The 18,005-nt window shown below is 38.6% G+C and overlaps 1 protein-coding gene and 1 pseudogene across 1 annotated transcript; both read right to left on the minus strand.

Moving 5' to 3' along the window:
• Positions 1-1,777: 1,777 nt before the first annotated feature.
• On the minus strand, positions 1,778-6,036 carry LOC107685153 (activated RNA polymerase II transcriptional coactivator p15-like). Its single transcript, XM_016481672.1, has 5 exons — positions 5,909-6,036; positions 5,355-5,424; positions 5,042-5,158; positions 4,250-4,358; positions 1,778-2,237 (listed from the first exon to the last, which is right to left on the minus strand). The coding sequence occupies exons 2-5, from the start codon at positions 5,421-5,423 to the stop codon at positions 2,158-2,160; spliced, it is 375 nt and encodes a 124-aa protein (XP_016337158.1). The 5' UTR covers position 5,424; positions 5,909-6,036; the 3' UTR covers positions 1,778-2,157.
• Positions 6,037-7,109: 1,073 nt separating this feature from the next.
• LOC107685192 (fish-egg lectin-like) lies at positions 7,110-8,485 on the minus strand (annotated as a pseudogene).
• Between the last annotated feature and the right edge of the window lie 9,520 nt (positions 8,486-18,005).

Genomic DNA, 18,005 nt, shown 5'->3' on the forward strand with positions numbered 1-18,005 from the left:
ACGCTATATTGATGTGCGCATGCCCAGTAGTTTTTGCTGTATGCCATCTAGCCTTAACCCAGAGGATGGTTTGAAAACGTTTTTAATCTGTGCCAACTCGTGTCATGCGTGTCTTACATATTGATCAATAATATCAAATATACACGTGTGTGATTATAATTAATAACTGATGTGAGTAGTAGCTAAAATATTTTGGGTGAGCTGTTTGGGGTCTCTGAGACCCCAGCTATAGAATATGATAAAATGCAATAGAGGTGTGACGTGCATTCAGTTTCTGTCTAGTGTTGAGGTTATTCTAAACTATTCTACTGAATCCCAAATAAGTGCACACACGCACACACACACTCACACACACACACACACACACACACACACACACACACAACCAAGGCAATGTAAAGTCAAGCACAAGAGTCATGCCAAGCGCCGACTTTTTCAAACCAGCTGTCCCGACCTTCAGATGCTGCTTGAAGCTTCAACCCTCACCAATCACAGGTAGCCCTTGGACCGATCGAGGGATGTAAATACATATAAGTACTTTTAGACAACTTAACTTAGTGATTGTTATCGGGATGTAAAGAGCCTTTCAACCAGCATAAGAAAACATGTTTTTGAACCAAATCCTGCCGTTAACATGACCATGTACATTAACATGCTAAACTCTCCAAGTTGTCGTGACAGAACTATATAAATGTCTCTATTATAGCTCAGTAGGTTGAAAACGGATGTGTTGTTAAATACTTGTGTTGACTTGCAAGTTTCTTATAAATCATTCCTGCAGATGTTTGTTGAATTGTGTTCAGTGTATCTGTCCAGCTCTACTTTGCAATTGTTACTGTTACTGCATTTTCACTTTTTTTTAACCTAATGAATTAAGCATTGATTTCTGTATGAACAAACATAAACATCTTCAGAATTCAGTCATGGCACACACCTGGTAAATGATCAGTTCATAAGCTGCTTAATCACTTAATCGAGGTGTTTAAATCAAGACAAGAACACAATAGCATAATAATGTGATATATTAACACTACATGAACTATGGTTAGGGTTAGTAATTAACAATTAATGCATTTCTTTTGGAATGTTATGGTATTTAGACCTAATTGACCGAAATAACCAGTAGATGGCTGCAGTGGTCCACACATTCTGCTATAGACCAGTAGTTCTAAACTTGGAGGAGCCTTAAAATGATTTCATATTTAAATTAAGTTATATTAAAATCTAATTTTATAAAATAATCTAACCTGCTCTAATGGACATAGCTGTCAGTAAAATACAGCCTATACAGATAATAAACAGTAACATCTTTTAAACTGAAGAAAAAAAAAATTGCAGTCATTCATTTCACAAATGTGACTCCTAACCATTACTGTTTTATTGGTGTAATCAAATACAACATCTTTCCTGTAATGAAAATGTATTACATTTTTTTACACACATATACTGTGTATATATATATATATATACACAAACACATAAAATTTTGTCCATCCTGAGCTAAGTCAATATGCTCACCAAATCTGCATTTATTTGATAGTTGACAATATTGCAAAATATTGTAAAGTAATTGCGTATAATTTATTCCTGACGCAAAGCTGATTTTTCAGCATCATTACTCCAGTCTTCAGTGTCACTGAATAAAATTTCTTAATGAAAAAAAAAAAAAAAAAACTTTTAAACAATACAGCATCTATTCTCAATACTTTATCAGTTTTTCTCTACCTTTATAGTCATTTGCGAGAAACTTGTAACACAAAATAAAACAAGGTCTTTGTTGTGTGCATTTCTATGATCTTTATTTAAAATTAAGGACACAAACACCCCATCTCTCTAGCCAACCCCTTTGAAAACCCCAACCATGAAAATCTCAAATATAAAAAGACAAATACAATGAACAACTACTTCAATAAAACCTAATCTAAAATATCCATACAAAGTGTCCTGGTCACATTTGCTTTGTGAAGCATGCCGTTCTACAAAGGCATTACACATTTGTCAAATTTATGAAAGGTCTCTAAGACTATGATCTGTCCCTTGGCTGATTCAGAGATGGTGTAGATACTGTGTTTGGGCTTTGGAGCACAACATAAGCAGAACTGCAGAGCAACAATCTGTTTTAAAGCATCCAGGTTACTAGTGAACTGCAGGCAGGTCTTATATTCTCCTCACAGCGTCGTCAATCTCACTTATCTGCTCTTTTAGCTGGTTCCACTGCTCTGGGTTCAGTGAAATACCTGTAATAAGCACATCAAACAGAACTCTGCTCATTTATACACACAAGACATCTCAAAACTTTTTTACATTAGAGTTGGTATGTTTAATTCATTCCAAATTAATTATTTGTTCACATCACTCAATTTTAATTAAACAGAATGCTTTAGTAAACAAATGTATTAATGTTTATTACAAGGTATTGTTATACTGGTGCATTTGAAAATGATTCACAATTATTCTTTGGAATAAAAAATATGGCTAATTTGTAACTTCTTTTTTTTTTGCTTCCTGCTAGGCTTTCCGCGATAGACGGTGCTGATGGTGATACTGGTGTTAAGCCGCAATACCGGTTACGTCACTTGCCCACCGCGGCACCGACCCCCACCATCGTTTTGATTTTTTTATAGTAATAAAAATCATTTAGTTCAGTAAAAGAACACACTACAATTAAAAACTGAACGCGGCTGCTCAATGCAGCGTGCCGAACGACAGTCGCATCACAGATCAGATTTCATTTCTCCAGTGAGGAGAGTGAGTCGAGCTGACTGACAAGAGTGAGGTGAGACTGACAAGAGTGAGGTGAGACAGACAAGACGATGGTGGATGATTCAGTTTCGAAACGAAATGCAAAAGCGCCTGTTTGGCAGTATTTTGAAAAGCCTGTTGACTTTTGCCGTTTATCTAAGGTGATTTTGGAAGTTTTGTAAATTGTTGTTGTAGTAAGGTGAACTTAAAATGATTGCGTTTTCTAGTTCCCAGCATGCTTTACATCAGACAACAAGAAAAATAAATGTAGAAATTAAGTGTTATTTTGTGTGTTTTTACACAAGATTAACATAGAGAGACATAAGTTAGTACTTAAATGTTGTGTTATGTTAGGATTTACATAGGTTTCTGTTATGTTGGTTTTGTAGTGTTACCGTTGTGGTGAAGAGTAGAGCCTGAGGTTAGGTTGAGGATGGACAGCAAAACTTTAAGACTATTTATACTGCATGTTGTTTGATTATTTACATGCAAGTATTGGGAGTCTTTTTGATAACTACATTAGTACGTGCCAGTGTGCTGTTGTTAATAGTGATGGGAAGTCCGGTTCTTTTCCGCGAACCGGTTCTTTCGGACAGTTTGTTTCAATGAACAGTGTGGCGAGGGGGGCGTGGTTCAGCGAGGTCTGCATCGGGAGAGAGAGTTGGGAGACAAGCTCTGAATGAATGTGCTGTTAATGGAAGCAAGTTGTATATAATTATCATTGTGATGAGTGGGGTGGGATCATGGAAGCGAGGCTTGACTTGGCTCCCATTGCTCTCAGCCCCGCCCCACTTGTCATAAAAATTTTAAGCTCTACTAACTTAAAAAAAATTGAGTTCGTTTACTCAAATATTTTGAGGCAATAAGTTTCCTCAAATGTTTAGAGTATTCTTAACTTATCAGGTTTTACAGTGCCGTTTTGTATAGCCTACCTATTAAACTTTATGCAAGTTATTTGTTATTTTATATTAGGCATAGCCTGCCCTATAGCATGGTGCATTTTTATTTGTTTTGTTTTGTTAATAAAAGTTTGTCACATGTCGATTAACCGGTGGGAAAATTTCCTCACCATCAGAACCCTACTTCCTGCATCTTCAAATGGAATATGTATATATAGGGTATATTTTGAATTTTATTTTATGTGTGTATATATGTTTTTGTGTGTGTATTCCCTTGTAGACTACAGCAAAGTCCATTTAGGCATAATCCATGTAACCCAAATCTGTTTTAAGAATAAACATGTTCAAAACTATATTATAATTGGATATTGAATATTACCAAAAATGCCTAGACAACCAGAAGCATAAACAGGGGTGAACCACATGACCATCTCAGTATATTGTGCATGTGTGCTTCTAGTTATTTTTTCTGTCTTCGTTTCCTCTTAGATGTGGATTTTTAAAAATCAAACCCCCATAGAGCAGCCCTTTCCCACTGATTTAAAACAAGCAGCACGATCTCTAACAGGTGGCATTTCTACTGTCACATTTGAACCCATAGCACCAACCTTTCCGGCCTGGTTTCATTTCACCTTCCTGGTCCATCCAGTATTCCCGGATATCAATCAGCACTTTTCCCTTGAAATCCCGAACACTCACATACCTCATCTTTCCTATCTTAAAAAAAAAAGAAAACAATACAATCTAATTTATATAATACACACCTACACTATACATACTGTACATACATCAATGGTGAATGGTGGTGTTATGAAATGAGGCGGCAAAGTGCTCAAAGTTTCTTTTTTTAAATCAAATGTAAATTCATGCCCAGTCACATTTTCTAGGTTAAAACTCAATGAGCTCAGGGGAGGCGAGAGAGATGCGAGCTCCCACTCTAACTTTACATGCTGGTGTCACTGTTGGACACTGTTTCTTTTGAAAAACTAGTGATTTATACACTTTTTAATTTTATATGTTGTATTATTGGCATTGTTCCATTTACAAATTTTTTTTCTCATTCAATATTTTGAGGAGGCACTGCCCCTCCCTTGCCTCCTTGGAGGAAATGCCCCTTACACACACACACACACACACACACACACACACACACACACACACACACACACACATGTGAAAATGTAAGCTTGATATCTTTAATACTGCCTAGGTAAAACCATGTCAAAGATTTAAATCATAGTCCAATTAATGGTTGAAATCAAACTTTGATGCTTGTTATCTCATAATTAGATTTTGAGTTTTTAACCTGGACTTCACAGAGAGGGTCACAAATACACACACACACACACACATACATACATATACTGTGTGTGTATATATGTTGTCATAGCATTCTTCACCTGGAACATATTGTCATTTTTGCTGCTGCTTTTGGACGCAGATGACACTTTTGAGGTTTCTCCACTTTTTTGTTTCTTTGATGGCTTCTCAGGTGTTGCCTGCTTCTTTCGCTTGGCCTGCATTTCAGAATTTGACATTGAATACAAAGCAAGTAACATTGGAACAGTGGATTTTGCATGATAGTTGTACCGTTCTGGCAACACAAAACTGTTGGTTATTCTCAATTAATGTACAAATTTGAGATGTAAATACTCTTGGATGTGATGTGCTTTTCTTTCAATTAGCTAAAAGTGTAATGTGAGGTTATTATACCTTCGTATCAACTTCACTGTCAGAGTCACTCTCTGAGTTAGAAGACAACATTTCCTTTGACTTTGGCATTCTGAAAAGGACAACAATTCTATTTAAATGAAAAACAAAAAAATACAATTGTGAAAAGCATATATCCCATTTAAGCTAATGCATTTAGGGCTATGTTGCTTGAAGCTAATTTTGAAACAAAAATATTCCAAATCTGCGTGCAGGTAAGTTAACAACTTAATGGTTGCATCCTCGTGCTTTGCAATGATGCTCTAGCATACAAGTGTTCGCAATAAACACAAAGAAAAAAAAAACATTTACTTTTCAAAGAAGCAATGCTTGCACTTTAACTTGTTGCGTTTTCCTTGTATTAAACAGAAAAGAATCAATGGCGTCCCTCGTTTATAACTAACGTTACTATAAGAACCAACAAGGCCGCACGCGCAGCAAGATGGCCATTTGGCAACAGTTCTTTTTCAATGAAACAATCTGGTATTGCAACATGTCTGCTGATATTATAGTCGTGCTCTAAAATTATAAACTGCTGCATGTATCAAATGACTTACGTGATGTCGTAAGGTAAATGTAGGATAAACCGAGTTTAAACAGAAGCTTATTCGATGCGCGCGAACGTCCGTTTCTGTGAAGCCTGTGTGGAACCGCCCTTGAAGAACTGGATTATGGGAAGTGTAGTTTTGCGTATTCTTCTTCTTCTTCATTTAGGATTTAATGGCGGTTGGCAAACCAACTTAAAAGGTGCATTCCCGCCACCTACTGGAAAGGAGTGTGAAGCGCACAATGAATAGGAACTTTGGAAACAAGAGCTACCTTATTAAAAAACAAACAAACAAAAAAAAAATACTAATAAAAAACCGGTATCCTAAATCCTATTAATCAATCCTGTTTCCTTTAAATAAATAACTAATTCGCGATATATTCCTGATTGCTTAGATCCATCGCCTAACAAAACCTGGAGTGACAGATCATTTATTTCCAGATACCTTAAAGCTTGACTTAGTTGGAAACGTTCTCTTTCATAAGCCTCACATTTTATAAGTACATGTTCTACAGTTTCTGTTAACCCACATTTGTCACAATTTCCATTTTCATGTTTTCCTATTCTATGTAAGCACTGATTTAATAAACATCCGCAACAAATTCGCATTGCTTGTGATTGTATTGCCTCTAATTTTAGTTTTGCGTATTAATTATCAGCGCTTAAATTAAGCAGCTAAACTAAACAGCTGCATTTATGTTATGGCTATTGTCAGCTATTATGGAAGTTGTATTGCTGTTGCTTTTATATAATAGTTGTTGATATAAAATTACTGAAAATAATAAGTTAAATGGTTACACAAGTAGCTATATAGGCCTATAGAAAGTAATGTGATAAAGAATCAAGAAACGTGTTTGCTCTCTTGAAACTGCAGAAAGACAAGTTGCTAATTTGAATCCTTAAATCCTTCACTGATAACATCCCCTAAAAATGTCGGCTTTATAGATGCATAAATATGTACTAAAATTGTAATTAGATATTAGAAATAAAACATGAATAATTTGAATAAATTGTGAACTGTGTAAATTTCCACAGTTGTGCTGTGTATATCCTGAAACTGCCTCGCAGTTTGAGAACCACAGAACCGAATAATAAACAAAAGAAACACAACACTGATGAGAAAGATACTTTTATAATGCTTTATTCATTCAACAGCAAGAAGAAAAGAAAATATAATCAAGCTTGTAGTTTTCTGTTAATAATGACTGATTACTTTGAGGTTTCTGTTAATGATTGAGCTCCTCTGTATTGAAAGATTATAAAGTACATGTACGGATGGAGCCGTCAACACACACGACCCACAGCACGCCCAGGTCAAAGCTCACATGCTGGTGGCCATTGGGACATGCAACTATTTCTTGCCAGCCTGTGCCATCGGGTTTGGAGCGAGTTACGCCAGTTCTGCAATTGACAAAAATGATGGTTTCTTGAATACAGCATAATAATTCTTCATGAATTCATCACTTTTGTTCATATAACTTGTAATATTATGACTGCTCAGCTCACCTTTGGTATAAGTTCCCTTGATAGTTGACACCAAAGACGCTGCCATCAGTTGCTACTTCAATCATGGACAGAGATCCAGGAATATTCACGAAGCTGCCGGACCCAGAACAGACATTATTAGACACATCCTGCACGAGACCGAAAGAGACACAAACCAGTCAGTCATCATACAGTCACATCAAGAAACTTCTTTAGCTTTTATCTGCTTCCACTCCAGTTTATTTCTTTATTTTTGATGTACACTTTGGTGCACTTGAACTTGTTCTCCAGCTCTTGTATTTAACATTGTGACATTACCCTCCTGATGTAGATTTGGTCATTGTTCACTCCCCAACAGCTGTGCGGGCCACAGCTGTAATACTTCAGCCTTCCATTAATTTGAACCCAAGGAGTGGTGCTGGATGGCCATTTGTCGTTAGCATCCATATTTAAACAGAATATATCATCATGCATATTGACACCTGCAATGAGTTGATCACCCCAGCATCCACCTGTTTGAGAAGCCCTAACAACATAATCAACAGTTCGATGAAAGATTAGTTTAAATGGAAAATCAACAATAAGATGATATATTTTAGACCATGGATTTAAAAAAAAAAATGACTTCAAATTAAGACCATGTACATTAATGTCCTATTAAAGATATATTTTCTGTAATGTTGCTCACTGTAACTCTTCACCTGGAAACTGAATGAAGGAACCACTCTGAAACTTGAAGATGTTGTTTGCTGAATTCACCCCCAGCTGACCAGCAGGACCAACACTGAAGTGATTTAGAGACATGCTTCATTAAGATTGTTCACTCCAACTACTGAGCCAGACCCAGCGTCTATCTGCTTCAGGTTACCGCTCGTCACAGTACAGTCGAAAGCTGTGAAAACATGGTGCAAAGTAATCAGTGATTGCAAATACAAAGATGTTTAAATAAATACGAATTAAATATATTTTATTTTTATATAAAAAGTAAACTAGCAAATGGTTTTTAAATGTATGTTATCAAAACACATCGTTTACCCAGAGTGTGTAGGAACTGGCAATTGAAGAGTAGCAGGACGCTCTGATAAACCTTCATTGCTCCACGATACAGTGTTATTTACAAACACTTGTTTGGTTGCATATTCAAGAGACACAAAAAACTCGTGAGATTTATTTATTAGTTCAGTGGTTCTCAACTTGTGGACCAGTTTCAGATAAAACGCAGCATGACACTGCATGTACAATATATAATATAACTCTACTTTTACTCCCCTATTTCCCCCGTTTTTGGTCTTTACATGCTTTTTTTTTTATCAAAAATGGTTTAGAGACAGCTAGTGAGAGAGTAATCGGTCTGGTGATGCTGGTTTGTGATGCTCTTATGAATTTCTAAAAGTTCTTGTATTCTTTGCACTTTGCACTGCACTGAACATAGACTGTTTTATGTGCCATAATACAGTTTTTTTTTTTTACAATCGCTAGGAAACATTTCTCAATACTAAAGTCACTTTTTCAAAACTCTTCACACAAAGCGCACAACAGCAGTCTGTGTGAGCTAAACTGTGGATCCTTTTTCATTGTTTTGGCACAACATGCATTCATTGACTATTTTCTTTTTCAAATTCCATGAATTCTTTTCTCATTTCGACACAACAACTGTCAAAACTCTGTGTACCTAAAGGCTAGGGTGGCCATATGTGCCATTTATATGGGACACGTCCTGGTCAGGATTTTTATATTGCCTAAAACATCCAAAGTAATTTGACCAATAACATGGAGATATTGTACATAATCGACCAATCGTGGCGCGTCACGCGTGAGAAGGTGAGAATGATCAAAGCGATGCAAATACGCGCACGTGTTTGTTCGTTCATTCGTTCGACTTGAAGCTGCGCACTGATCATTGCATGACACCAAAGTACCGCGAGAGCAATTTGAAAGCATAAGGAGCCTCCTTCTCTATGCTTTTCCCCCGATCGCTCTGATCCCACAGGTAATCAGGCGAGTGAGGGAACAAGAACACAGGGTTCTCCTGGTGGCCCCCCTTTGGATGAACCAGCTGTGGCTATCGGAGCTAACTCAGCTACTGATAGCGGCCCCTTGGCCTGTTCCACTGAGAGAGGATCTCCTCTCTCAAGCGAACGGGGCATTATGGCATCCTCGGCCCGACCTATGGGCCCTGCACCTCTGACCGCTCGACGGGAGCCTTCGTGCCTCCCAGAGTGAGTCTTAAACACAATTTCGGAGGCTGCCTCGTCGTGGGCATGGTCCAGTGGTGTGTCCATTGCGGATTTTTGTGAGGCGGCCGGCTGGGCCTCGCCGTCCACATTCGCAAAGTTTCATAACCTGAAAGTCCCGGCCTTGCAGGCCAGGGTCCTTTCCGCTTGAAGTGGCACGCGCTGCGTAAACAGATATGGCAGAGAGCCCTTGGCTGTATCACGCCCAAGTTCTCTAGCATTGTTTCACCTGTTAGTTCTCGACCCCTGGGTGTCGAAGTTACGGGAATACTCTGGAACGATCAACCAGGCCGGGTGTGACCTAGAAAGCTCAGCCCGTCTTAGCCTTGGGTTATTGTTGACTTCTCTATGAGCATTGGTTGCTTATGGAAGTTTATACCTTTAGTCGTTCCACTACATTAGCACGGCGTGATTGTACTGTTGCAGTTTCACTGCGTGAATGAAAAGGCTTCAGTTCAAGAAAAAGAGAAAAAAGGCTTTTTCCCATATGAGTCTTAATCAAGATGCAGTACTCGTTCCCGTATCTCAGGGAACCGAGGTTACGTTAGTAACTTTCCATATGCGTCTTAAGTAAGACGCAGTACGAGTGAAGTATCGAAAGGGAACGTATCCGGTTACTAACGTAACCTCGGTTCCCTGAGATACGGGAACGAGTACTGCATTGCTTGCCGTGCTATGTAACTGCATGACTCAGTCTTCGCTTCAGTCGAAGTAAACCTGAGAATCCTGTGGCGAACGCCCGCTTATATAGCCAGATGCCCCGGCCATTCTGGCGGGCTTTGGCGGGCTTCGTCACCATAGGCTGGTGCAGCTCCGCTGTCGAGCCATTGGTTCGTTTTTTAAGCACTACACGATGCAATGGCCGTGCAGTTTCACTGCGTGAATGAAAAGGCTTCAGTTCAAGAAAAAGAGAAAAAAGGCTTTTTCCCATATGAGTCTTAATCAAGATGCAGTACTCGTTCCCGTATCTCAGGGAACCGAGGTTACGTTAGTAACTGAGTACGTTTTCTGATTTGACTGAAAAGAGAATCTGTGCATAAGGGACAATTCAGGTTAACTCGTTTTAGGTTAACACTACCTTCAAGCATGAGGAAGAGGAAAACAGCATACAGCTGCAGTTATGTGTTGGAACACTTGTTTGGTGTCATATTCAAGAGACACAAAAAACTCGTGAGATTTATTTATTAGTTCAGTGGTTCTCAAACTGTGGACCAGTTTCAGATGATACGCAGCATGACACTGCATGTACAATATATAATATAACTCTACTTTTACTCCCCTATTTCCTCCGTTTTTGGTCTTTACATGCTTTTTTTTTAATCAAAAATGGTTTAGAGACAGCTAGTGAGAGAGTAATCGGTCTGGTGATGCTGGTTTGTGATGCTCTTATTAATTTCTAAAGGTTTTTGTATTCTTTGCACTTTGCACTGCACTGAACATAGACTGTTTTATGTGCCATAATACAGTTTTTTTTTTAAATCGCTAGGAAACATTTCAAAGTCACTTTTTCAAAACTCTTCACACAAAGCACACAACAGCAGTCTGTGTGAGCTAAACTGTGTATCCTTTTTCATTGTTTTGGCACAACATGCATTCATTGACTATTTTCTTTTTCAAATTCCATGAATTCTTTTCTCATTTCGACACAACAACTGTCAAAACTCTGTGTACCTACAGGCTAGGGTGGCCATATGTGTCATTTATACGGGACACGTCCTGGTTAGGATTTTTATATTGCCTAAAACAGGGGTACCTGCATGTTATTGGTCAAATTACTTTGGACTGAGAATCCTGTGGCGAGCGCCCGCTTATATAGCCAGATGCCCCGCACATTCTGGCGGGCTTTGGCGGGCTTCGTCACCATAGGCTGGTGCAGCTCCGCTGTCGAGCCATTGGTTCGTTTTTTAAGCACTACACGATGCAATGGCCGTGCAGTTTCACTGCGTGAATGAAAAGGCTTCAGTTCAAGAAAAAGAGAAAAAAGGCTTTTTCCCATATGAGTCTTAATCAAGATGCAGTACTCGTTCCCGTATCTCAGGGAACCGAGGTTACGTTAGTAACTGAGTACGTTTTCTGATTTGACTGAAAAGAGAATCTGTGCATAAGGGACAATTCAGGTTAACTCGTTTTAGGTTAACACTACCTTCAAGCATGAGGAAGAGGAAAACAGCATAGAGCTGCAGTTATGTGTTGGAACACTTGTTTGGTGTCATATTCAAGAGACACAAAAAACTCGTGAGATTTATTTATTAGTTCAGTGGTTCTCAAACTGTGGACCAGTTTCAGATAAAACGCAGCATGACACTGCATGTACAATATATAATATAACTCTACTTTTACTCCCCTATTTCCCCCGTTTTTGGTCTTTACATGCTTTTTTTTTTATCAAAAATGGTTTAGAGACAGCTAGTGAGAGAGTAATCGGTCTGGTGATGCTGGTTTGTGATGCTCTTATGAATTTCTAAAAGTTCTTGTATTCTTTGCACTTTGCACTGCACTGAACATAGACTGTTTTATGTGCCATAATACAGTTTTTTTTTTTTACAATCGCTAGGAAACATTTCTCAATACTAAAGTCACTTTTTCAAAACTCTTCACACAAAGCGCACAACAGCAGTCTGTGTGAGCTAAACTGTGGATCCTTTTTCATTGTTTTGGCACAACATGCATTCATTGACTATTTTCTTTTTCAAATTCCATGAATTCTTTTCTCATTTCGACACAACAACTGTCAAAACTCTGTGTACCTACAGGCTAGGGTGGCCATATGTGTCATTTATACGGGACACGTCCTGGTTAGGATTTTTATATTGCCTAAAACAGGGGTACCTGCATGTTATTGGTCAAATTACTTTGGATGTTTTAGGCCAGATAAAAATCCTGACCAGGACGTGTCCCATATAAATGGCACATATGGCCACCCTAGCCTTTAGGTACACAGAGTTTTGACAGTTGTTGTGTCGAAATGAGAAAAGAATTCATGGAATTTGAAAAAGAAAATAGTCAATGAATGCATGTTGTGCCAAAACAATGAAAAAGGATCCACAGTTTAGCTCACACAGACTGCTGTTGTGCGCTTTGTGTGAAGAGTTTTGAAAAAGTGACTTTAGTATTGAGAAATGTTTCCTAGCGATTGTAAAAAAAAAAAACTGTATTATGGCACATAAAACAGTCTATGTTCAGTGCAGTGCAAAGTGCAAAGAATACAAGAACTTTTAGAAATTCATAAGAGCATCACAAACCAGCATCACCAGACCGATTACTCTCTCACTAGCTGTCTCTAAACCATTTTTGATAAAAAAAAAAGCATGTAAAGACCAAAAACGGGGGAAATAGGGGAGTAAAAGTAGAGTTATATTATATATTGTACATGCAGTGTCATGCTGCGTATCATCTGAAACTGGTCCACAGTTTGAGAACCACTGAACTAATAAATAAATCTCACGAGTTTTTTGTGTCTCTTGAATATGACACCAAACAAGTGTTCCAACACATAACTGCAGCTGTATGCTGTTTTCCTCTTCCTCATGCTTGAAGGTAGTGTTAACCTAAAACGAGTTAACCTGAATTGTCCCTTATGCACAGATTCTCATTTCAGTCAAATCAGGAAACACATTTTGGCTAAATAAATTATTCCTCAGTGGCATTAGCAATCATTGTGGGTGCAACTAACAAGTTTCTAGTACCTGCATCTCAGAAGAAGAGATTCCACACTGTCTGCTGAATCCTGACCTAACAAAAGAAGGTTGTCTTCATTTAATTACTGATCAAATTTTATTCTTACTCATACTGAATTCACTTATATAAATGATTTCTGGCTTTGAACGGGACTGTTAATATTTCTTATTTCTTGGGCTTCACTTTTGACTATTCTTGTGGAAGACAGCCCTTGGGTAATTTCCTTTGATGGTGCACATCTTGGACACCTAGACAAAACAAGAACTAAACCTTGGACACATGGTCACACCTAAGAAAATGTGACCTCAGCGCACACACACTATAACGTACATACAGTGCTTATACTCCACTTGGATGTGCAGTACATCCTGTTTGATTTTGCATGAATCTATCCTATGTAAATATAAACCTGAGAATAAACTTATGTTATGGTAGTAGCCTACACTGGCTCTTTGTGTCTGCTTGATCATTCTCCCAGGACCCTGTGCTGTTGCTGCTGCTCTACACCAAAGGGGTTGACACAACAGTTCTTGGTTGATGACTGATAGCATTGAGACAACAAATAGTCTCTCTTAAATTTAATCGAACAACTCTGGGGACTCGTCCATTTGTAAATAACACTGTATCGTGGAGCAATGAAGGTTTATCAGAGCGTCCTGCTACTCTTCAATTGCCAGTTCCTACACACTCTGGGTAAACGATGTGTTTTGATAACATACATTTAAAAACCATTTGCTAGTTTACTTTTTATATAAAAATAAAATATATTTAATTCGTATTTATTTAAACATCTTTGTATTTGCAATCACTGATTACTTTGCACCATGTTTTCACAGCTTTCGACTGTACTGTGACGAGCGGTAACCTGAAGCAGATAGACGCTGGGTCTGGCTCAGTAGTTGGAGTGAACAATCTTAATGAAGCATTTGTCCTGATTGATAATGTCTTCACAAAGATCAGCATGTCTCTAAATCACTTCAGTGTTGGTCCTGCTGGTCAGCTTGGGGTGAATTCAGCAAACAACATCTTCGGTGTGTTGAGGCAAGTTGGAGCTAAACTCTGCAGGACACCGGCCCTCCAGGACCGAGTTTGGGCACCCCTGGCCTAAAACATCCAAAGTAATTTGACCAATAACATGCAGGTATTGTACATAATCGACCAATCGTGGCGTATCACACGTGAGAAGGTGAGAATGATCAAAGCGATGCAAATATGTGTGCACGTGTTTGTTTGTTCATTCGTTCGACTTGAAGCTGTGCACTGATCATTGCATGACACCAAAGTACCAAAGAGCAATTTGAAAGCATAAGGAGCCTTCTGCTCTGCTCTCTATAGCTCTTGTGAAATAATTTCATACAACGATCGACTGCACAGTGCAAACAGCCAAAACCTGGATATTTTAGGCAATATAGAAATCCTGGCAAGGGTGCATCCCGTAAAAATGGCACGTATGGTCACCCTACTACAGGCCAATTTGCACACGTTTGCATACTCTTTTCAAAATTGTTAAACTTGAGTTCAAAACAATAACATAATACAAAAACTAAATAAAACAGCAATTTTCTGCATTTCTACAATAATATTTTATTAAAATATATTTAGAAAGAAAATGAAATGCTATCAAAACTGTTGGACCAACCACATGTGATTCCTTTTGTAGCTGAAGACCTACTACACATGTGTTACTCCTTTACGTAATTTCATTACCATCTATAAAAAGGGGACAATTTAGGAATAATTTGCATTGTGATGTAAACATGGACCAAGTCAGACATAAGGAAGTGGCTGAAAGAGCAAGAGGGAGACGTATGTATGGTGGAAGAAGAATAAGGGGAAGATCAAGAGCTGTAGTCTCAGATGAGATCAGGGCGACTATAATCGATCATGTAATAAATCATGGTCTTTCAATAAGAGAGGCTGGTCTGAGAGTGCAGATAAATCTTCAACGCTCAACAGTGGCATCTATTGTTAGAGTTTTTCGGCAAACCAACAGGTAAGTTGTATTCTGCAAGTCCATCTCCTCTTATACAGTTGAAGCAGTTGTACACTGTGCCTTTTACACTGTGTCAGAGGAAATCTGACCGAGTCAAGCAACTCAGGAACCAATATGTCCAGGTAAGATGACTATAAAATACAGAACTGTTTTTTTTTTTAACAGATAGAAACGCGCACGGAGACATGTTTTAGGTATAATGTATATTACTGTAATAGACTAATTCTTCTGTTGCCCCCTGGATTTAATTTAGAGAGTCATGGAGATTGAAGGCAGGCAAACCCCACACATATTCATCTTTGTGGATGAGGCTGGTTTCAACTTGGCCAAAACATGGCGTCGAGGAAGGAACGTGATTGGGAAAAGAGCCACAGTGGATGTCCCAGGCCAGAGGGGTGCTAACATTATGATGTGTGCCGCAATATCCACTGATGGAATGCTGTTACACAAACTGCTAATTGGGCCATTCAACACTGAGCGTCTCCTTTTGTTCCTGGATGAGCTCTATTGAAGAGTTGTGCCAGGTGAGGAAAGGGATGCAGTGAGCAGAAATCAGCCAACATTTATAATTGTATGGGACAATGTGGCATTTCACCACTCTCATGCAGTCACAGAATGGTTTGCAGCCCATCCCAGGACGATGTCACTTTTCCTTCCACCTTACTCTCCATTCCTCAACCCCATAGAGGAATTATTTTCCTCATGGAGGTGGAAGGTTTATGACCACCATCCTCATGATCAAATGTCCCTCCTGGACACAATGAATGCAGGATGCCTGGACATATCAGCAGTAGATTGCCAGGGATGGATCAGGCATGCCAAAATATTCTTTCCTAGGTGTATTGCCCTAGATGACATACGATGTGATGTGGAGGAGAATCTGTGGCCAAATGCAGAACATAGAGTTGATTAGGATTCCTACCGGTGTATATACAAATTCTTGCATTTTGGAATAACTTCCAAAAACAAAAATACAAATAAATACATATATATATTGCAACATACAGCATCATGTCTAATTTATTACAGTAACTGTACTGTACGGGCCACAGCTGTAATACTTCAGCCTTCCATTAAGTTGAACCCAAGGAGTGGTGCTGGATGGCCATTTGTCATTAGAATTTATACAGAATATGTCATCATGCATATTGACACCTGCAATGATCTGATCACCTCCAGCATCCACCTGTTTGAGAAGCCCCAACAACACAATCAACAGGTTCGATGAAAGATTAGTTTAAATGGAAAATTAACAATAAGATGATATATTTTGGACCATGGATTTAAAAAAAAAAAAGACTTCAAATTAAGACCATGTACATTAATGTCCTATTAAAGATATATTTTCTGTAATTTTGCTCACTGTAACTCTTCACCTGGAAACTGAATGAAGGAACCACTCTGAAACTTGAAGATGTTGTTTGCTGAATTCACCCCAAGCTGACCAGCAGGACCAACACTGAAGTGATTTAGAGACATGCTGATCTTTGTGAAGACATTATCAATCAGGACAAATGCTTCATTAAGATTGTTCACTCCAACTACTGAGCCAGACCCAGCGTCTATCTGCTTCAGGTTACCGCTCGTCACAGTACAGTCGAAAGCTGTGAAAACATGGTGCAAAGTAATCAGTGATTGCAAATACAAAGATGTTTAAATAAATACGAATTAAATATATTTTATTTTTATATAAAAAGTAAACTAGCAAATGGTTTTTAAATGTATGTTATCAAAACACATCGTTTACCCAGAGTGTGTAGGAACTGGCAATTGAAGAGTAGCAGGACGCTCTGATAAACCTTCATTGCTCCACGATACAGTGTTATTTACAAATGGACGAGTCCCCAGAGTTGTTCGATTAAATTTAAGAGAGACTATTTGTTGTCTCAATGCTATCAGTCATCAACCAAGAACTGTTGTGTCAACCCCTTTGGTGTAGAGCAGCAGCAACAGCACAGGGTCCTGGGAGAATGATCAAGCAGACACAAAGAGCCAGTGTAGGGACCAATAACATGCAGGTATTGTACATAATCGACCACTCGTGGCGCGTCGCGCGAGAAGGTGAGAATGATCAAAGCGATGCAAATACGTGTGCACGTGTTTGTTTGTTCATTCGTTCGACTTGAAGCTGCGCACTGATCATTGCATGACACCAAAGTACCATGAGAGCAATTTGAAAGCATAAGGAGCCTTCTGCTCTGCTCTCTAAACAATAACAAAATACAAAACTAAATAAAACAGCAATTTTCTGCATTTCTACAATAATATTTCATTAAAATATATTTAGAAAGAAAATGAAATGCTATCAAAACTGTTGGACCAACCACATGTGATTCCTTTTGTAGCTGAAGACCTACTACACATGTGTTACTCCTTTACGTAATTTCATTACCATCTATAAAAAGGGGACAACTTAGGAATAATTTGCATTGTGATGTAAACATGGACCAAGTCAGACATAAGGAAGTGGCTGAAAGAGCAAGAGGGAGAAGGGAGACGTGTGGAAGAAGAATAAGAGGAAGATCAAGAGCTGTAGTCTCAGATGAGATCAGGGCGACTAGCGACTATCATGTAATAAATCATGGTCTTTCAATAAGAGAGGCTGGTCTGAGAGTGCAGATAAATCTTCAACGCTCAACAGTGGCATCAATTGTTAGAGTTTTTCGGCAAACCAACAGGTAAGTTGTATTCTGCAAGTCCATCTCCTCCAAACCTTC

Source organism: Sinocyclocheilus anshuiensis, unplaced genomic scaffold (genome assembly GCF_001515605.1).
Source record: "Sinocyclocheilus anshuiensis isolate Anshui unplaced genomic scaffold, SAMN03320099.WGS_v1.1 scaffold914, whole genome shotgun sequence".
Taxonomy (NCBI): Eukaryota; Metazoa; Chordata; class Actinopteri; order Cypriniformes; family Cyprinidae; genus Sinocyclocheilus; species Sinocyclocheilus anshuiensis.